Here is a 21,969-nt window from a genome sequence, read left to right as displayed (position 1 = left end):
ACTCCTTAATGAATATTATTAAAAAGAATTAAGTACCTGCTTATTAAATGGGTTATTTGACAAAAAAAATTCAAAAGTATGTAGATGTTAAAATGTTTAAACATTATCATAAGGTAAACATCATAGGTAATGGATACAATCTTCAAGATAAACATAGTGATAACAATTCTCAAAGATATTTGTAAATTATATTTATTTGGTGAATTCTGATACAATTAAGGAAAATCATGCATTTACAAATACTTCAATACAAGCTTTTATGAGTGAAAGCTAGTCCAGCTTTTACTAGTTTATACTTTACTAGCTTTTCGCCCGCGGCTTCGCCTGCTTTGTCTAAAACCTAATAAATTATATACTAAAACCTTCCTCTTAAATCACTCTATCTATTAAAAAAAACCGCGTCAAAATCCGTTGCGTAATTTTAAAGATTTAAGCATACAAAGGGACATGGGACAGAGAAAGCGACTTTGTTTTATACTTTGTAATGATAGGTAGAGATCGCTGTCACTCAAAAACATGATTGCATTCCTAAATCTACATAGATATAGTTAGCAAAAAAAAAAAAATAATTTGAATACTATTTTGCATGAAAAGTATTTACACTTATGAAAAGTATTTACACATATTATAATTTGTAGATATCAACATGGAACGCATGGCGGAGGAGACAGATATTCTCATCATTGGTGGAGGACCAGCTGGCATGGCTGCGGCCATCAGAGCCAGGCAAATAGCTGAAGAAAAGGGGGCTGTAAGTTCTTTAAGATATACACAAAAAAAATTGAAAAATTAGGTATAACGAATCGCAATATGCTTTAAAATTTGAAATTAAAACAATATTTTTCAAACATAATTTTAAAGTTCACTTTTAACAATTACAGAGATATTCCACATACTTCGTTGTTAGAAAGTTGCTATATAAAATAATTATAATTGGTACATAAGTACCAAATCAATCATAAGATTTCCTGAACAAAATAATTTTACCACAACTTTAAAGTTCTTTTATTCTGTTTAAAATAGTTGTATAACGAGAACAGCTATATTATAAATGTTTCCCAAAACCAGCCAAGGTTCTATTCATAGTTTTTTTATATAATTTACAGGAAGTCAGAGTAACATTACTAGAGAAAGCCGCAGAAGCAGGTGGCCACATTCTCTCCGGAGCGTGTGTAGATCCCATAGCTCTTAACGAATTGATCCCTGACTGGAAAGACAAGGGAGCACCCTTAGACACCCCTGTGACGTCTGATAAGTTCGGTCTGCTGACGAAGGGTGGCAGGATACCTATACCTGTGTTTCCTGGTAAGTAGAATAAGTTAATTAATCTATATATTATATAAAACTCAAAGGTGACTGATATAGTGATCTATCAATGCACAGCCCAAACCACTGGACGTATCGGCCTAAAATTTGGCATGGAGGTAGATGTTAGGACGTAGGCATCCGCTAAGAAAGGATTTCCCGAAATTCTTGCGGGATCGGGGAAAAACGGGGATGCACGTACAAAGTCGTGGGCAGAAGCTAGTTTTAAATGTGTGTAAAAATAAACTTACTTTTTTTTAATTTTGTCATAGAGGAATAATACAGGGTTTGATGAATTTAAATGATGTACAATCATACATAAAACCAATCACTTGTTTAAATCTTGTTATTATAAGAGTAGAGTTATTATTATTAATCACAATCCATTGATATTATAAATGTGAATGTTTGTGAGGATGTATGTATGTTTGTTCCTTTCACGAAAAACTACTGGATAGATTGGATAAAACTTTAAAAACAGTTGATTTTGCCTGCGGTTCATCTGCGAGTGAAACCGGGCTGTAGGTAGTGGCTAGTCCATACTAAATACTAATATTATAAATGCGAAAGTAACTCTGTCTGTCTGTCTGTTACTCAATCACGCCTAAACTACTGAACCAATTTGCATGAAATTTGGTATGGAGATATTTTGATACCCGAGAAAGGACAGGCTACCTTTTATTGCGAAATATGTACCACGGGCGAAGCCAGGGCAGACCGCTAGTATGATATAAATTCAAAATAGTTCCAAGTGAATGTAATCATATCAGTAATGTTATCACATAATAATTTTGTTTGTTTTTGTACTCATGATAATAACGAATGTAAATATTATTCATACTTATCATTGTTCAACAGGTTTACCAAACTACAACCACGGTAACTATGTAGTGAGACTCGGACATCTTGTGCGATGGCTTGCAGAACAAGCTGAGGCGGTTGGTGCTGAGGTAAATCACTACATAGTATAAAACAGTCGCTTTCTCTATCCCTATGTCCCTATGTATGCTTAAATCGTTAAAACTACGCAACGGATTTTGATGCGGTTTTAAAGTGAAACTTTTATTACATATCGTCTCAAACTGTTTGGTCTGTGTAGCGCATGTCGCGTGTATCGCTACTGTAAGTAGGTATACCTACTCGGCAGCCGACCGTCACGCGACATGCGCTACACAAAGCAGTGTTCGGAACCGTTCGAACAGTTTCACTTTTACCGTGGTTTCATAAAACCACACAACATTTTTTATTTTTAATATTTCAAGAGATTCTTCAATTTCTTCTACCTTATGAATTTCATTACAATTTTTGGTTATTTGCAATTGAAAACAAGTTTCTCAATTGATTTACTTATTATGTTTGAATTACAGGTATGGCCCGGATGCGCCGGCGCAGAACTATTATACCGTGATGATGGATCACTAAAGGGAGTGGCTACAGGCGATGTTGGTATTGCGAAAGATGGAAGCCCTAAAGACATGTTCGAGAGAGGAATGGAGTTCCATTCTAAGATCACTATTTTTGCTGAAGGTAGGTTTATGGAATCATTTTAAGCTATTGCGTAGCTTCTATCGCAGGCCTTGAGCGCGGGGACCGAATCTAGAAATTCCGTAACGAAAAAACCTCACGCTCCCCACGGGGACGGGCACGGAGATGTGGCTTGAAGGCATAGCGTGCAATAGCTTTACCGCGGCAGTCCCCGAGTGACACACGTCTTTTTTTTACATTTACCACATATACATTTACAATTTATTTGGAGTATTTTAATAAATTTACATAATTTGCTATTTAAAAATGTATACTTCATTCAATAGCGTTTCATAAACTTAACTACTTGTGTAATAAAAGTTTATAGAGTGTTATGTAATATGTTCGATTTTTTATAGTTAATATAGAAAAAAACGCAAAACATAAAACGAAAATTCATTTTAGTCATTTTAACTATCATCTGGCGCAAGGTATTAAAAAATTAAAGCAACAATAAATTACTTACTTCCATATTTCATTTTTAACAGGATGTCACGGACATTTAACGAAAATGGTTTCAAAGAAATACAATCTTCGGGAAAAGAGCGAGCCACAGTCTTACGGTATTGGTTTGAAAGAACTGTGGGAAGTTAAACCAGAGGTTAGTTTTATGTTTGGTTCATATTTTTTCAATGGATCTTGATGTATTAAGATTATTGTTTAAATTTAGGTTGTAATTTTAGTGAAAAAAATACTTTTTTTTGTTCAAGTTCTTTATATTGTCTTTATTAATTTTTACCACTCAAATAAAATCTTAATGCAATTTAATTATCTTCTTTGTTGTTTTTTTGATAGATTACAAGTATATTTCAACTCAGAAAGTGATCTTAATTATTACTGTATGGGTATGGTATGGGTAAAATATTTTTATAAAATGTTATATTGTGACAAAAATAATTTTATTCAAACCTAATGCTACTTATTCAAAATTCAAACATTCTTGCATATTCAAATAAATAACATTTTACATTAACCTTTCAGAATCACAAGCCCGGTCTAGTAGAACACACGATTGGTTGGCCGCTTGATAAGAATACCTATGGGGGCTCCTTTATATACCACCTCAATGAAAGCGAAGCCCCACTAGTGGCCGTGGGCTTCGTAGTGGGACTGGATTATAGCAACCCGTACTTGAGCCCCTTTAGGGAGTTCCAGAGATTTAAACTGCACCCCTATGTGAAGCCTATGTTTGAAGGTAATTTAGTTTATAACTAGCGATCCAGCCAGGCTTGGCCTGTAATACATATATAGCCTATTAGCGGTCCGCCCCGGCTTCGCCCGTGGTACATATTTCGCAATAAAAGGTAGCCTATGTCCTTTCTTGGGTATCAAAATATCTCCATACCAAATTTCATGCAAATTGGTTCAGTCACGGTTCAGTAGTTTAGGCGTTATTGAGTAACAGACAGACAGACAGAGTTTCTTTTACATATATAGTAATCAGGTACCATCTACATATTCAACGGTGAAATCTGAGTAGTTTTTGAGACTAGCGGTAACAAACAAACAAACTCTTCAGCATTATAAATAAGTATCATACATATACCACCTCAATGAAAGCGAAGCCCCACTAGTGGCCGTGGGCTTCGTAGTGGGACTGGATTATAGCAACCCATACTTGAGCCCCTTTAGAGAATTCCAGAGATTTAAACTGCACCCCTATGTGAAGCCCATGTTTGAAGGTATATTTTTAATGATAGATCTAAGTTGTAACAAAGAATGATAGGTATGTTTTCTTTGTTAATTAATATTTAGAGATAGAATAAGATAAATGTTAAATAGCCTATTTCCAGTAAGATTTTATTTACAAATTCAAAAAAACATGTTACAAATTGAGCTACATAAATATGTAAATACTAGCGGTCCGCCCCGGCTTCGCCCGTGGTACCTACATGTTTAAACTATCCTATCTCTCAAGTTGGATAGAACTGCACATGGTGTGCGAATTTTATTATAATCGGTTAAGTGGTTTAGTAGTCCATTGAGGACAAACATTGTGACACGAGATTTATAATGTCGAGACGAACAACGTACTTGATTGTGAAAACGCAGTAAAATGTGGTAAAATATACATGTTCGTTATTCTCACGAATTTTGTAAATGCGGTTAGATAATATACATACATGTTACATATAAAAAAAATAAGAAATTATAAAAAAATATATATTAAAAATTAAGTTAATCCACTTATCAATTCATAAAAGGGCTGAATGGATTTCAATTATTATATTCAAATTGTTTGATTTTACTCTGGAAGATTAATAACGGATAAAATTGAAAAATCGGCTCGAATGTTTCAATATTTATAGTAGACTAGCTTTCCGCCCGCGGCTTCGCCCGCTTTGTCTAAAACATAATCACTACATAGTATAAAACAAAGTCGCTTTCCCTGTCCCTATGTCCCTATGTCCCTTTGTACGCTTAAATCTTTGAAACTACGCATCGGATTTTGATGCGGTTTTTTTTAATAGATAGAGTGATTCAAGAGGAAGGTTTATATGTATAATAACATCCATTAAATAGTGGAGAAGTACTCTTACTTTTGAGGTTTCTAATGTGATGTCGTAAATAATTACATTTTTTCCGCTTATATTGCAAACGCAGGCTGAACCCTACGAGTTTTATCAAAATAATGTACTAAGTATTGTACACATTGAAAAGGTCTACAGAAAAGTCCGCGATGATATATGTCTATCTCTTATGGATAACCCACAATAACTTTTTTTTGTCATTTACTTTTTACGACAAATAATGGCTAATTTTCGAAGCGATTTTAACCAATACAGCATTAATCCTTAACCAATTAAATACCTTGAATACATTGTTCATTTAATATAGATCTATATGGCCCTTTACACCTTATGATTTAAGTGAATATTTTCGGAGATATTACAGATTTTAAAATTGCGGGACGTAGCGTTTGCGGCCAGCGGCGGTACCGGCCGCGGCCGGCCGCCCGGCTATGTATTTTATACCCGTGCCGGAGCGGGCCGCTATGTTTTTATATAGGTACATACAACGTTCACAATTTTGCTGTAGTGTATTTAGTATCAGCATTGCACCCGTGCGAAGCCGGGGCGGGTCGCTAGTAAATTATATACTAAAACCTTCCTCTTGAATCACTCTATCTATAAAAAAAAACCGCATCAAAATACGTTGCGTAGTTTTAAAGATTTAACCCATTGACCACCGAGCGCCCCGATCGGGGCGCGACACAATAGATTATCTATTGTGTCTGTGATCTCGGGGACTGATGGATTAAGCATACATAGGGACATAGGGACAGAGAAAGCGACTTTGTTTTTTACTATGTAGTAATGATTATTTAATTTAATTTTTACTATTGTTTGTTCCAGGCGGTACCCGCATAGCCTACGGCGCTAGGGCTCTAGTGGAGGGGGGTTGGCAGTGCCTCCCCAACCCGGTTTTCCCCGGGGGGTGTCTGGCGGGAGATACCGCGGGATTTCTCAATGTGCCCAGGATAAAGGGCACGCATAATGCTATGAAGAGTGGTGAGTACATAATGTAATGTGTGAAAAAAAAGGTATTTTTAAATAAGGATTAATATTTCATATATAAAATTTTGTGAACAAAAAAATCTTATCTATAAAATAAAAATGTCCTCTTTTTAACGTCTCTCCTTACATATTACTTACGGTGGCCTGGAAGAGATCGCTACCTAGCGATAAGGCCACCGTTTATGTGTCTCTATTTCCTTTGTGTGTGCAATAAATAATTAAATTAAATAAATAAATAAAATGAATCGACAAATGTGTTGCTAAGCGTCGGCTAAAACGGCTTGAGCCAATTCGGCAAATTTTTAACGTTATTATATAATTACTAGCGGTCCGCCCCGGCTTCGCCCGTGGTACATATGAAAAATAGATGTTGGCCGATTCTCAGACTTACCTGATATGCACAGAAAATTTCATGAGAATCGGTCCACCCGTTTCGGAGGAGTATGCAGACTAACATTGTGACACGAGAATTTTATATACATATATACTAGCGGCCCGCCCCGGCTTCGCCCGTGGTACATATGAAAAATAGATGTTAGCCGATTCTCAGACTTACCCGATATGCACAGAAAATTTCATGAGAATCGGTCCACCCGTTTCGGAGGAGTATGCAGACTAACATTGTGACACGAGAATTTTATATATATAAGATTATTAAGGCATAAGGAAAGTTCTTATTAAGATAAAATTCAAAAAAAGTCTGCTGGGCAGTTAATATATTGTTAACTGGTATTTAAACGGGATTTTTAATTATTTATGTTACGCTCAAAGACCGATAACGTTCATTGAACAAAAAAATAGAACGCAACGCATTGTGGTAACTGGTAACACACACACTGTAAAAGATCCACATGATTATTGCTTTTTTTTTTAATTCCTTTAAATTTATTTATACACAATTAAGTAAATAATGAAATTCTACGTTATAATTTATTATAAACTATTTTTTTCATAGGTATGTTAGCAGCAGAGAGTGCAATGGAGTTAATATTGTCCGGAGAAGCATCTCATGAGAAGGGAGTCACTCCTACACTGTATGAAGATAAATTGAAAGACTCATATGTATATAAGGAATTGAAGGTAAAATTCCCAATTAAAATGTATAACATACTTTTGCGTTAGATTGTTCTTTATACAATGGACGAAAAGTTCCCGATGTACATTTTCTTGCCAAACATAATAAATAAAATAAATAATAAATATTTCAGGACAATTTTCACACACAATCTGATCCCATACTAAGCTTTCGCTTGTGTTATGGAAACCAGATGGCTGATAAACATACATATATAATTTTTAAATAAATACTTATTTAGATAATCAACACCCAGACACAGAGCAAACATCTATGTTCATCACACAAATATTTACCCCGGGTGGGAATCGAACCCACGACCTCTGGCTTGGAAGGCAGGGCCACTACCAACCAAGCCAACCGGTCAGTCGATCATCATTAGTAATTATAATCATTACTCGTAGCCTTTTTTATTATGTGTGTACTTTTCTCCTTGACATAATAGACATAGACAAAGACACCTTTATTTCGCACTAAATTAAAAATACAGTAATGAAAAAAAATAAGTTATGCAAGTTATAAACAAACTATCTGTGAGATGATATATAGCCTTCCTCGATAAATGGGCTATCTAACACCGAAATAATTTTTCAAATCGGACCAGTAATTCCTGAGATTAGCGCGTTCAAACAAGCTAACTATTCAGCCTTATAATATTAGTATAGATAATGCCAAAATGCCACATCTGTTAAAGTTGTGTAAAAGTGTAAAAGTTACAGATAATTTTCTATAATATGATAGTGTAAAACTAATGTTGTACGATATAATATTTACAGCAAGTCCGCAATTGCCGTCCATCATTCCACACATCACTAGGTCTATACGGCGGCGTCGCTTACTCAGCGTTTTCCACGCTCGTCCGGGGAAAAGAACCCTGGACATTGAGTCATGGAGGTAAATACTGAAGTTTAAATAAAATCGAATGCTTTATTGTGCACCAATTACCAAACTATACAGAAATAAGTACTATAAATACAAATAAAACAACAAATTGTTATACTATCAAAATATTATACTATGTATATTTTAATAAAAAAGCGTGTGTGCCGAGCAAACGTGTCAGAAGTTCTTTAGCAAGATTCAAAGATACCAAAATCGTCGCCTTACTCCATAACGTGACGGTATTGCCATGACGCGACCTTGAAATTTTACTCTCAACGCGCTTAAAGAAGTTTCACTTCAATATAATAAATTAAAACAAGTTTGAACATTTAAATCAACCGTGTAACGTGTTCAAGCAAAACTGAGTTCAATTATTATAATTTAAATTTTTAATTATTTATTGTCTGTCATTTTAAAATGGATTTTACTTGTTTTATTTTATAGGCGCCGACCACGCAAGATTGAAGCCGGCGAAGGAAAGCAAACCCATAGAATACCCCAAACCAGACGGTGTTGTTACTTTTGATCTGCTCTCATCTGTGGCTTTAACAGGTAATTATATAGTAAATCTTCGCATATCTATAATGTTAATCCATCTAATATTCAAATCGATAATATAAAAATGAATCGCAAAATGCGTTGGCAAGCGCATAACTCTAGAACGGCTGAACCGATGTCGTTAATTCTTTTTTCTTCCTTGAAGTATGAGGATGGTTCTTATTGTGAGAAAACGTAAACATTTACCACGGGCGAAGCTGGGGCGGACCGCTAGTGTATAATAAATACTAGCGGTCCGCCCCAGCTTTGCCCGTGGTACCTACATGTTTAAACTTTCCTATCTCTCAAGTTGGATCGAACTGCACATGGTGTGCGAATTTTATTATAATCGGTTAAGTGGTTTAGGAGTCCATTGAGGACAAACATTGTGAGTTGTGACACGAAATTTATATACAGGGTGTCCCACTATTGGTATTTGGTATACTAAGCGCGAAGGGACTTGTAGTTTTGCATACACTGATCACGTAAAAAATACTAAAACAACAAAATCACGACAAAAATTTTTTGCTAAATTTTTCCTGAAAATCCAAGTTTTCTTCTCTAGCTTCGCGCAGCCGGCATATACCGCTTCTCTAATGTGAGCATTTTGTCTATGAAAACATAATCTTAAACAATAGCTCACGTGCTAGAGGCAAAGTTGGGCGGGTTGCTTGTTATGGTTGTACAACATAGAGTTTTAAGAATTCATCTATTTGAAAAAAAAAAATGCGTCTGGAATTTTAAGTATTTTTTACGTACTCAGCGTATGCAAAACTATAACCTCCTTTGAGCTTAGTATACCGACAGTGGGACAACCTGTATATTAAGATTAATGAATATAATTTGCAGGCACAAACCACGAAGCGGACCAACCCGCACATCTCACGCTACAAGACGACTCTGTGCCCGTTAAGAACAATCTCAATATTTACGATGGACCGGAGGCTAGATTCTGCCCTGCTGGTATTTATTTATTACTAGCTTCCGCCCGCGACTCCGTCCGCGCGGAAAAATTAAGATTTTTGAAGTGAAAACTTCTTTAAAGTATCCCATTTTATGCCCAGGTTAATAAGGTATAATTTATACCAAGTTTCATCGAAATCGAACCGTTAGTTTTCACGTGATGCGTGAACATACAGACAGACAAAAAAATTTTTAATCACATATTTGGGTTTGGTATCGATCCAGTAACACCCCCTGCTATTTATTTTTTCAATATTTTAATGTACAGAATTGACCCTTCTACAGATTTATTATTCTGTAATAGATATATATTTTGTGAAAAATGTTAGAATCTTTAAAGAATGATTACTTTTAATAACTGCATTATCAGTATTTTCTTGACATACCTAGATATCAAAGAATTCTATGTTGGTATTAGTTATGTATTGAGTTCATCTAAGATAAATCTAAGCTCGAAAGCAAATAGTAGCGAAAAAAAATTCTAAAGGAAGCTGCAAAGTATTCGGTTATTAAACTATTTCAGAACTAAACATTTGATGATATGTGAACAACAACTGCACTCGGTCATTATGGTTGGAGGTCTTATAAAAAAACAAGATGTTTAGTTTTAATACAATTTTTATTTGTTATTTTCAGGTGTATACGAATATGTACCTATGGAAACTGGAGATGGACAGAGGTTGCAGATTAATGCTCAAAACTGCATACATTGTAAGTATAGAAATTGCATTTGTTTTAATATAAAATTGTCTACATAGAGACAAATAATACGGAAAAGAAATTGTTGAATTGTTTTCAATGGTTTCCTGAATATTTCTTGTATTTAATTTATAGACTGAATTTCAAGGCATGTTACCAATAATACTTTAATTTTAGCACACATTAACATAACATTTTGTGCTTAACTGATAGATATTTTACTTGTGAACCTAAAGCCGTAGAAATCTATATATTATTTCTCTTACAATAATTAATATTAGAAATTACATACAATAAAATTTCAGGTAAAACATGCGACATCAAAGATCCGTCACAGAACATCAACTGGGTTGTACCTGAAGGCGGCGGTGGCCCAGCTTACAACGGAATGTAGATAATTATACAAATACTATTTATTTGTGAGACATAGATTATGTATCTATACATAGACAATGTAGAAAAAACTTGGCACAAAAAAAAATGTTTAAAAAATGCGAAGAACGAAATTTGAATGGATCGTTTTTAAAATATTGGCGCCAAATAAAAGCCCATTTCGTATCGAATACAAGCAAAATTGGAACCTAATGCTATAAGCAAAATTAGATAATAATAACTAATGCTATAAGATTAACGTTGAAATACCGTAGACAAGTGTTGTTAACAATAATAATTAATTTTTAATTTTACTGATTGTTTTTGAATAAACACTTGCGCATAACAGTCTGCTTAGGAAAAATACATCGCCACGTAAAACAATACAAAAAAGCTGAAGAAACATGGTTGACTTTTTGAACCTATAGTATAATTCTGCCCACCAGAGACTAAAGAGCAGTAACAGCCCTTTTGTGATTTTTCGTTTTATTAGTGATTCTGAAAGCGGGTTTCTTAAGCTTTCTATTGAATTAACTTACTTATTTCTAAGACTATAAGAATGGTTTTTATTTAACAGTTTTCACTTACTGCAAACGAAAAAAATTAACAATTTGGCGTGATTTCCCAACTAAAATACAGTATAAATTATACTGCAGATTAAATTTTAAGGTTTCATAACTAAAATGCAGTAAGCAATATAATTTTACAGTTCTTTAGATAGTTTTATATTTCTGGAAAAAAATTTAAAAAAAAATTAATACGCAGTAAAATTTACCGCCATACAAGCTATTTTTACTGCAAATTAAGAAAATACAATTTATTGTCACGAACTCCCAACTAAAATGCAGTAAAATCAAAGCTTGTCGAATTTTAGTTGTGAATACTTAACATTCTTTTATCATTATAAACTGACTAACACGCAGTAAAATACAGCATTACTGCAGATTAGTTTGGATAGCATAATGACACAGATATGATTATTCCTAGCTAAAGTGCAGTTAATGTTTTAAATACTGCAACTGTGAACTAGCTATTTTTCTTACTGCACTAGTAAATTGAACACTTTTTTCTTAAAAAACTAACTAAAATGCAGTATTTTTTTGACCTTACTGCATGTTAGTTGGGTTTCTTGACAAAATAACTGATCCAAACGCAGTAATAGGGCTTTTTGCTGCATTTTACTAAGTTTAAAATGGTATTTTTTACAAAAAAGGCTATGCAGTAATAGGCACCAAAAAGAATAAATGGCCATAATAAATTCAGTTATTAAGATATATTTTTTTTTATTGCTTTAACGTGTGAACCTATGCCTTTACAACCTTTCTGCATTCAAATTTTTTTGCTTATCATTCTGTTGATTTTTTTAAATCAATTCTTAACTTTAAATGCGTTTTACTCGAAATCGTGATTTTGCTGTTACTGCACTTTAGTGTATGGTGGGCAGAATTATCATGTACCTATGTGATGTTCTATATCTATGTCTTAATAAATGATAAATTAAATTTAACCAAATAGCATATAGGTATTTTTTGCGCTTATTATTTTTAAGTGCAAATTAAAAACAGTTGTAGGATAATCTGTGCTTTCCTTTGACTTTTAATTTTGACCCTTTATTTTTACAATACTAACAGCTGATTCCGATGAAATATTATTTGTATGAATGGAAATATACTTTTCTAATTGATTTTGTGACAAATGTTTTATTATATTTTCATCGTTACTGAATTTTAAATCAATTTAATAATATTCAACAGATTTTGAAATTAATGAATGACTCGTAATTTTTATTAATTATAAATATAAATAGTTAAAAGAAAAGTTTATAATTTTAAATGTTTCATATTTTAAACTGAGTTTTATTCTGTATATTGAAATATAAATCATTATTTATATAAAGTATGTAGTTATGTAAATAATGAATGCATGGATACAGTATGAATGCATAATATTTTTTTTAGTTTTATACTTTTAATAATATGGTGCTTAGTGCTTACCTATAAAAGAAACTATACCTACCAATTTCAGAATATATTTTTCGAACGTTTTTGAATAATGTATTAAAGTATTTTTGATATTAATCTTGTGATGAAATTTTAATAATTGTGTTCAGTCAATAGTAATTACTAATTAACTACAATAAGAAGCAGCTGTAAAGTACGTCTAGAATAAGTGTAATTTTGTATGAAGTTTACAATAAACTTTAATTTATGTAAATTGTGTTTTATTTTATGCTATCTGCTTACTCCGGCTTCGCACTGGTTATCATCTTAATATATATAAATCTCGTGTCACAATGTTTGTCCTCAATGGACTCCTAAACCACTTAACCGATTATAATAAAATTCGCACACCATGTGCAGTTCGATTCAACTTGAGAGATCCAACTTGAGAGGTAGTTTAAACATGTAGGTACTACGGGCGAAGCCGGGGCGGACTGCTAGTTTATTTATAAGATTTGAATTTGATCCTAATCAAAGTTGAAATTATTGTCCTTGTGGTCCTAATGGAACAAACCAAAAACGATCAACTTCCGTTTAACCGTTTTTGCACAGCGTTTTTGCATAACAAGTACAAAATATAACTAACACCACGGACTGACACGAATTCATGTATCAAATTTATATTCACAACAAATAGGTCGATAATTACTTATAAGAGAATTATTTATTAAGATAAAAAAATATATATCGCGTGAATATTGTTTATTTAAACCACAGACCTATAGTATTTAAACAAATTTATAAGAGCATCTATACGTAAAATGGACATTATAAATCGGACAATGTCAATAGTAAATTTGATTGACAGTAAATTAGCATTAAAATGAACATTGTAATCAATAATACTTTTCTTTTGTAAACTGAAATTATACTACAACTGATATAATACACTCTAACACAAATATGCCATAGAATACAAAAATGATTGGGATCATATTTGCAATAATTTTAATACCACTGCAACTGGTGAGTTTTTAATACTACCAAACACAAAAATCATAGCACAAAATCGTTTATTTGCGACGTGAAAGAAAGACAAACAAATTAACACACTTTCGTAGTTATATTATAGTAGGAAGAAAAGACTTCGTACCATGGAAGTATGTCTACTTACAAAACAGTACATACTTCTATATGCATTATTCTAAAAATACTGCAAATGTTGTATGCTACAAAGACATTGCAGTTTCTAGTACAGAAAGTCTCATAGATATTGAGTGTTATTTAATATATACTTCAACATGAAATGTCTTACAGCTTTTACTTGTAATTTTACTTCTTAATTAAAATACAACATTTCGTACCTTAATCATATTACATAATGTCGTTGTAATGTATTGTACACGAGGCAAAGTACCTTGTCATTTATAATATTTTGATGGCCTTGACAATGTATTATAATGAAATGTTAATTAAGATTAATGTACAGGGGTTATACAGGGTGTCCCAAAAAGTAGTGATGAACGGAAGCTGGGAGGTAGAGGACCTAGAGAGCTATCCGAATCACCCCCATGTATGTTATGCGATTTTTCGTATTTTCGGAGTTATGACATTTTTTTCAATTTTTCATCTATCGCTGAGTACGATGAGATTTTTATTTATGGTGACGTGACTTATTGCGGAAGGTGCTTGATTTTTTTTTGTGTGGTAAGCTGAAAGATAGGCCAATTCAGTATGGTAACATTTACTATCGTTAGATCTTCGAATGGAATAAAAAAAGAATTAAATGCCAAGAAAGATAAAATTACCCAGTATGTTCACAACTTCAAGGGCCCATAAAAAAATAAAATCACATAAAAAAAGTTTTCCATTTGGCTTTTAAAAACTCGCTCTATCTATCAGGTAGCTACCCTAAAAATTTCATTTTATTATTCAGAAGGCTTCAATCGAAAAATTGAAATCTAAATGTGGTAAGTGCAAAAATTTTATTAACATGATGATCATTAAAACCAAATTAAAACCCATAAATAGGTGTTTAATTACCAGAAATTTTTAAAATAACCCCGCTGTTGCTCAATGCAAGTGCGACATCACCGTAAAAAGTTGTCTTTTAAATGTCTGAATGCCCTTTTATCATTTTTAATGGTTTCTTCTGCTACTATGAATTTCCGGGTTATTTCGTCCAAATTGTAGCATTCTCTCAAGTAGCCGAGGTCTTTTTAGTATCCCCATTGAAACAAATCAATGGGGTTTAGGTCGAGGGACCGTGCAGGCCAGGCTTTAAGGCAGGCGTCACCAGCGCATGCGCAGGCTGCAACGACCAATCCATCTTTCAGGGTATCTTTGCCCTTTAGCCTGGCCTCGACGGTCCCCGGACATAAACCCTATTGATTTTTTTCCGTGGGGATACTACAAAGACGAGAGACTGCCACAATTTGAACGAAATAACCTGGAAATTCATAGTAGCAGAAGAAACCATTAAAAATGATAAAAGGGCATTCAGACATTTAAAAGACAACTTTTTACGGTGATGTCGCACTTGCACTGAGCAATAGCGGGGTCATTTTAAAAATTTCTGGTAATTAAACACCTTGTTATTGGTTTTAATTTGTTTTTATTAATCATCATGTTAATTCAATATTTGCACTTACCTCATTTAGATTTCAATTTTTCGATTGAAGCCTTCTGAATAATAAAATGAAATTTTCAGGGTAGCTACCTGATAGATAGAGCAAGTTTTTAAAAGCCAAATGGAAAACTTTTTTTATGTGATTTTATTTTTTTACGGGCCCTTGAAGTGGAGAACATACTGGGTAATTTTATCTTTCTTGGCATTTTAATTCTTTTTTTTATTCCATTCAAAGATCTAACGATAGTAAATGTTACCATACTGAATTGGCCTATCTTTCAGCTTAGCACACAAAAAAAATCAAGCACCTTCCGCAATAATTGACGTCACCATGAGTGAAAATATCACCGTACTCGGCGATAGGTGAAAAATTGAAAAAAAACGTCATAACTCCGAAAATACGAAAAATCGCATAACATACATGGGGGTGATTCGGATAGCCCTTTAGGTCCTCTACCTCCCGGCTTCCGTTCATCACTACTTTTTGGGACACCCTGTATATTACAATATTAACTAACTGCTCGCTTTGGCTCTGCCTGTGTAGACTTTTATCCAATAAGAAATTACCCATCGAATTCTGTAATAAGGTGTAACATGGGTGTAACTAACACGATTTATTTCGGTTTAAAGAAACTATATATTTAAATATATAAACATAGAAATAGTTAGAAATAGTTTTAATTATAATAGACCTGATACTGCCACCTGTGAGTAATGACATATTCTTTGAATTTACTACCACTATTACATTATAATGAGGTCACGAGGAAGCTTTATGGCGCGAAAAATTAGACTGTCCCGTCAAGAGAAGGGTATAATGTAGGTATCTATACCAGCAGTAAATGTCGGCGGAAATATATTTCGCATTTTGTTTGTACCCAAATTGAAATTACAGGAATACAAGCACTTAAATAGTCAACTCGAAGTCCTGTCCAACATAACTATTAACAACCCAACGAACTAAAAATTGTTAAAATAGGTTCATCCATTTTTAAGTTATAGGTAGTGTATTTACACTACCTATAACTAAAAAACTTTACCTACGTTTAAAGGATTGTACTTTAGTGACACAAAAATATGATCCAAACACATCTAGGACTCCGCTTTTTGCTAAAACATAATGTCCTGATTATATTGTTACCCAACCCTTCAATTGACCCTTCATAATTTAAAATATTCATAATTATAATTCACAAACAAATATAAAACATATCAATAAATTGTATAAAGCGCGCGAAAGCAGCAAATTACGGAATAAACGAGAATTTACGTTTGATGATAAATTACCCCGGCTCCAACACCCCATCTGCTGGTATAGCTCATCAAACATTTTTACGAGCTAAATTTGTTTGTACCTAACCCCTTAGTATCGGGTCAACCATTATATTATTCTTTATTACTCGGTCTATTCATTTTGATCGCTCGAGTATGATTTACTGAATTGTACTGAATACTGTCTGCGACGTGACGTTGTTTTAGTTCCGTTTCATCTTTATAAGCAGCTCTTCTATTAGTCCAGTACCTAATAAAGAATTTTTTATTATTACAATTTTTAACTAGTATTGTATTCTTCCATTCTTAAGCCTGCATGATTCTCAAAATCAATGTAATTATAATCTCTGGTTGAAATCCATAATTAAACAATTTTGTACTATACAGGGTGTCCCACTATTGGTATACTAAGCGGGAAGAGACTTGTGTTTTACACTGATCACGTTAAAAATACTTAAACAACAAAATTACGTCAAAATTTTTTTGCTAAATTTTTCGTGAAAATCCATGTTTTCTTCTCTAGCTTCGCACAGCTGGCATACCGATATACCGCTTCGCTAATGTGAACATTTTGTCTATGAAAACATAATCTTAAACGATAGCTCACGTGCTGGTGGTAAAGTTGGGCGGGTTGATTGTTATGGGTGCACACTGTACACATAAGAGTTTTAAGAATTCATCTATTTGAAAAAAAAATGACTCAGCGTATGCAAAACTATAACCTCATTTGAGCTGTATATATAGGTATACCAAATAGTGAATTACGTTAGTTATTTTAAATTCTTAGAAATAAAATAAAAAAGTATAGAAGCGATGAATTTCAACCAGTCGTATAGTCGTATTACCATTTTGTAAACATAATTTGCTTTTATTTCTGAATGGAAAATTACTGTGTAGGCTCAGCTCTATAAAATTGGAGATAACACGGGTGAAGTGAATGTTAATACGAGTGTATGGGAGCGATGAATCATATCAAATTAATTAACATTTCACCCTCGTAAAAATGGATCGTTAATGAAGATATTCCTTTTGCTTCATAACACAATAAGCCCCTGTCGATGTAATTAAATAATATTGGCTTTTATTTGAGTTTATTTTGATTGGGCACTAGCTATTAGCCTGCGGTTTTACACGGGTGCACCAATTTTGCGATCGCCGGTTATCTTGTATGTATGTATTTTTTTGAAAAGTTATCCTATGCCGTTTCTTATACCTTATTACATTTAGGAATAAATCATTTTATTTCAAATCTGTATGGAGTATATATAGGCAGAGATTATATGGTACTTAGATAACATAGATTCTCTGTCCAGGGTAAGGGGAAAAATTACCCTGGACAGAGCTATTTATCAGTCTTTTAAGGTAGGTAAAGTACTTATACGAATAAGTATAATATTTTTCATTTAAGGGCCGATTTTTCAATGCTTGGATAAAACTTATTCGTCGAATAATGTATAAAACAACCATTTTAAAAACGTATTCTAATTGCCCGTATTTGACAGTTTACGTGACATTTTAATATTATCGTGTAATACTTTAATGGATGGATAAGTTTTATCCAAGCATTGAAAAATCGGCCCTAAATAATTCATCTAGCTAAGTACGTAATATCTCGTGTAATTATTCAAGAAATTATAATCCATCTAGACCCAAGCTTCACCTGTACTAACTACTAAGTCGAAACTCTCATTTTTGTTTCAATTACAAAGTAAATTTTTATAAAGTCATTTGTACGAAACACAGCGCACAAAGGATAGAGAATTGAAAAAGTTAAATAATTTCAGCTAACGAGACTCCCTCCGTCTCTGATCTTATTTATAATCTTTACAAATGCGACTTTATACATCTGAAAGTTTTTATTTTGAATTTTCTAAGGCGGTACTCGTTTTGTTTTACTGCTTAGCGTTTTTCTAAATTGGATGCCTGAGATATCATTTTTATTCAAACTATCTTCATAAAATGGCGGCTTGGGAATTCTTATCTTAAAATTGTAATTTCATCGATACTTGAGGTAAAACGTTTCAAATGTAACTGAGTTATTTTGTAGAGGTGATTAAAATCAAACTGAATATTTTTTCCATTCATATACATTTTTATTATAAGGGCTCGTGAATTTTCATCGGTTCGTCTCTACATACGATCTAGACACGAATTATTTTTTCTATGTTTGGAATCTTGTCATATGCTTCATGATTTAAAACGTAAACTTAATAGTTTGTTTTCATTTACTTCTCTTGGTTATTTTATAGACTATTTATATTGAATGCATATTATACAATAATTATCCTATAAGTTTTTAGATCGCGCTCGATAGAGAATGTTAAATTTTATTGCTTACTAGCTTCCGCCCACGACTTTGTACGTGCATCCCCGTTTTTCCCCGATCCCGCAAGAATTTCGGGAAATCCTTTCTTAGCGGATGCCTACGTCCTAACATCTACCTGCATGCCAAATTTCAGCCCGATACGTCCAGTGGTTTGGGCTGTGCGTTGATAGATCACTATATCAGTCACATTTGAGTTTTATATATATAGATTTTCAGTCCTCTCTTAAAATTATTCATGTCCTATACATAACAGTGCAAGTCAGAAGACTATTACTACTATCCCTTCAACATCTCCCGTTCAACACTCCACGGCATCGCGGCGTACCGCTCAGCGTTAACCCTCGACTGGATGGCTGCTGAAGACTTCCGTCAGAGAGAACTAGCTGCAGCCTTCGAAACAGATGCCCCTCCTGCAAGGGTTGTTAGCACGGATTGTATAGTATATCCACGGCCTACACCGGGAAAGGTCGGAAGGCTTATGTTGGAACTGTTGAAGTAAGTTTGAAGTGTTAAAATAGTATGGTTCAGGTTGAAAGTGTGAGTTTGTGTGCTAAAATGTGAGTTAAATGAAAATGGAACTGAGTTAAAGTTTTGGCTGAATACTTACTTATGGCAGAATAAACTAGAACCGGTCTTCGAGACAGATGCGAGTTAGGGCTAAAGTGTGAGTTTTAGAGAGTGATAATAATATAATGTCGGAGACAAATGAAATTAAAGATGATAACTTTTTAATTCTCTACACAACCATCTTCGTGCCAATGCAAATTTCATGAATATACTCCATTTTTCTAAAAGGAATCTAGAAGGCGACGAAGGAACGCTTGTCTCTGAACTAATCCAAGTATTAGTTCGTACAAAATTGCTAGTTGAATCGTCGATTTTCGAAGCAGAACCGGATCTGGACTCGCTGGTGAAGACACCAATGATGATGATGGGAGAACCCCACACTACCTTCCCGAGGGTCCTGGCTGTGATATGGATGCTGACGACTGATCCTGTCACCACGAATAAGTACGGATGGTGTCCTATAAAGAAGGTTTGTCTTTTTTATGATGGTGAACTCAGTTTTTCCAAGATTTAAATATTAACATAAATGACTTCGTTCATGTGCCATTAGATTTTTAGTAATTGATTCAGGACAAGAGCGAACTTAACTAAATAAATATTGAAATGTCGTACCGAAAGATTTAAAGGTTATTCTTTAATACATAATATTACTAGCGGTCCGCCCCGGCTTCGCCCGTGGTACCTACATGTTTAAACCACAGTTTAAACTATCCTATCTCTCAAGTTGGATCGAACTGCACATGGTGTGCGAATTTTATTATAATCGGTTAAGTGGTTTAGGAGTCCATTGAGGACAAACATTGTGATACGAGATTTATATATATTAACTATTAAGATATTGTAGAGCACTGTTATAAATATACAAAATGAGCAAGTTCGGCTTTTACGTTCTTTATAACACATTTCTATTCATAAAATTAAATAGTTAAATTTAATAGATATGATTGTTTTATTGATTGATTTGTGTTGATTTTCGTAAGCCATACGATGCAAAAACAATACGGAAAAATAACATTTCGGCCAGCTTAACAAATTGCCTCAACGATTTTACGACTCTACATAGTTTTTCTTTGCAGTACATTTGTGAAATTGTCTACCAAAATATTTTACAGGTAAACAAATACCTATCAGGGGCGAAGCCCTATGAGATAGCGAAGCAGATGCGACAACTCGAGATGGTGGTGGCGAGGGCCCGGTTTATCATGGAAGAGTTCGTTCAGAGCATCACACCCGCTGACTTGTATCAGACCACGTCGCGGAAAGTTAAAGTTAGTTTACATGAGGATAAATCTTGTAAAAATATGATTGAAATGAAAATAATTTGCATCTGTTCCGCTTAAAAATGTTTTGCATCGATTATGATTTATGGTTATGAAATGAAATGAGCAAATTTTTATATTTTGATTGCTTTTTGTTCCTTATTTGTATTATTGCTGTACGTCTGCCAGAATACATGTTTATAATTGTTGTCTCCTTATGTAACAATACTTTTTCCAACTATGTTACAGAGAACGGAGAAAAGTTCAACTTCGAGGCGTGCTAAGAAACGTCAGAAGATTATGGCGACGGAGGTTATTAGAACCTTCAACCTACTCATATCATAATATGGAAGTTTCAATAGGAGACGTTTGTAGTCTTAGTATTTCCTACAAAACAATAATTATAGATTACCTAAGAACTTCATAAATGGGCTATCTAACACTACTATTACTATTACCAGTAACTCATATTACCACATCTTTGAAACAACTAAACAATCTCTTCGTATTTAAATATATTTATTTAGATAAATCTATTTAAATTATATTTTTAGATTCCCCATCCAAAATACAAGCTGGAACTCCTGCAGTCCCCACAACCAGGTCAGGTGTCACCAGAGGTAGAAGTGAGTCGATTGATCGTCGCCAACGGATGTACTGCCTCTACCGTGTCTGTGATTGTGTTTGTTAACAGTTTACTGGTTTAATAAACTATTTATTGTATTGTGGTTATTTTTTTTAATTCCTTCAGGTGATAATTGCAAAATAATTCTTGTGAAAATAAACTATTAAGAAACTATTAGGTAATGAATCGATCTTTCAAAAGTCAAATTGATATACGTTTAGATGATGATTTACTATTCCATTTTAACGCGAGCTTTTTACGAGTTTTGGTGAATACATACTTAAAAAAAACTTAAGTACAGAGAAAACAAATGATGAAAAGTGATAACAAATAACTCAGCTCACGTGAGCAAAGTAGCGAGCGATATGCTAGTTGTTCATAACAAAATTATTATGATTTACATATTTGTACAAACTACCGCGTCCATTGTCCAATTTTACTTCTGGAACAAAATACGTGATCATATTACTGAAAAG

At 33.6% G+C, this 21,969-nt stretch overlaps 2 protein-coding genes and 1 long non-coding RNA gene across 3 annotated transcripts in view; 2 read left to right on the top strand and 1 right to left on the bottom strand.

The window, feature by feature from the left end:
- LOC149476791 (uncharacterized) overlaps positions 1–21,969 on the bottom strand; it is a 465,754-nt gene that overhangs the window by 74,403 nt on the left and 369,382 nt on the right. The window lies entirely within an intron of this gene.
- Positions 1–21,969, top strand: part of Etf-QO (electron transfer flavoprotein-ubiquinone oxidoreductase) — a 110,084-nt gene that overhangs the window by 810 nt on the left and 87,305 nt on the right. Inside the window, exons 3-15 of the mRNA XM_089711190.1 lie at positions 639–751; positions 1,107–1,305; positions 2,164–2,255; positions 2,673–2,832; positions 3,318–3,430; positions 3,811–4,024; positions 6,186–6,341; positions 7,303–7,427; positions 8,199–8,316; positions 8,749–8,856; positions 9,691–9,804; positions 10,441–10,515; positions 10,809–10,967. Coding sequence (XP_089567316.1) covers positions 639–751; positions 1,107–1,305; positions 2,164–2,255; positions 2,673–2,832; positions 3,318–3,430; positions 3,811–4,024; positions 6,186–6,341; positions 7,303–7,427; positions 8,199–8,316; positions 8,749–8,856; positions 9,691–9,804; positions 10,441–10,515; positions 10,809–10,897 — 1,676 coding nt within the window. The 3' untranslated portion in view covers positions 10,898–10,967. The remainder of the gene's footprint in view (positions 1–638; positions 752–1,106; positions 1,306–2,163; positions 2,256–2,672; positions 2,833–3,317; positions 3,431–3,810; positions 4,025–6,185; positions 6,342–7,302; positions 7,428–8,198; positions 8,317–8,748; positions 8,857–9,690; positions 9,805–10,440; positions 10,516–10,808; positions 10,968–21,969) is intronic.
- LOC149476805 (uncharacterized) lies at positions 13,710–21,575 on the top strand. The gene is made up of 6 exons (XM_089711581.1): positions 13,710–13,841; positions 19,296–19,537; positions 19,838–20,078; positions 20,722–20,877; positions 21,118–21,180; positions 21,423–21,575. The coding sequence occupies exons 1-6, from the start codon at positions 13,797–13,799 to the stop codon at positions 21,573–21,575; spliced, it is 900 nt and encodes a 299-aa protein (XP_089567707.1). The 5' UTR covers positions 13,710–13,796.

Source organism: Colias philodice, chromosome 26, assembly GCF_061535455.1.
Source record: "Colias philodice isolate Cphi_HAF_F1 chromosome 26, ilColPhil1 Martin Lab GWU primary, whole genome shotgun sequence".
In the NCBI taxonomy this organism is placed as follows: Eukaryota; Metazoa; Arthropoda; class Insecta; order Lepidoptera; family Pieridae; genus Colias; species Colias philodice.
The sequence above is the reverse complement of the archived record's forward strand: the minus strand, read 5'-3'. Positions and strand labels throughout refer to the sequence as shown.

What these genes read in the sequence shown, in the direction of transcription:
- LOC149476805 (XM_089711581.1), top strand. Translation starts at nt 13,797, where the DNA reads ATGATTGGGATCATATTTGCAATAATTTTAATACCACTGCAACTG. An exon ending in TTTTAATACCACTGCAACTG is followed by an intron (nt 13,842 to 19,295) that starts GTGAGTTTTTAA and finishes TATACATAACAG; the next exon opens with TGCAAGTCAGAAGACTATTA. An exon ending in CTTATGTTGGAACTGTTGAA is followed by an intron (nt 19,538 to 19,837) that starts GTAAGTTTGAAG and finishes TTTTTCTAAAAG; the next exon opens with GAATCTAGAAGGCGACGAAG.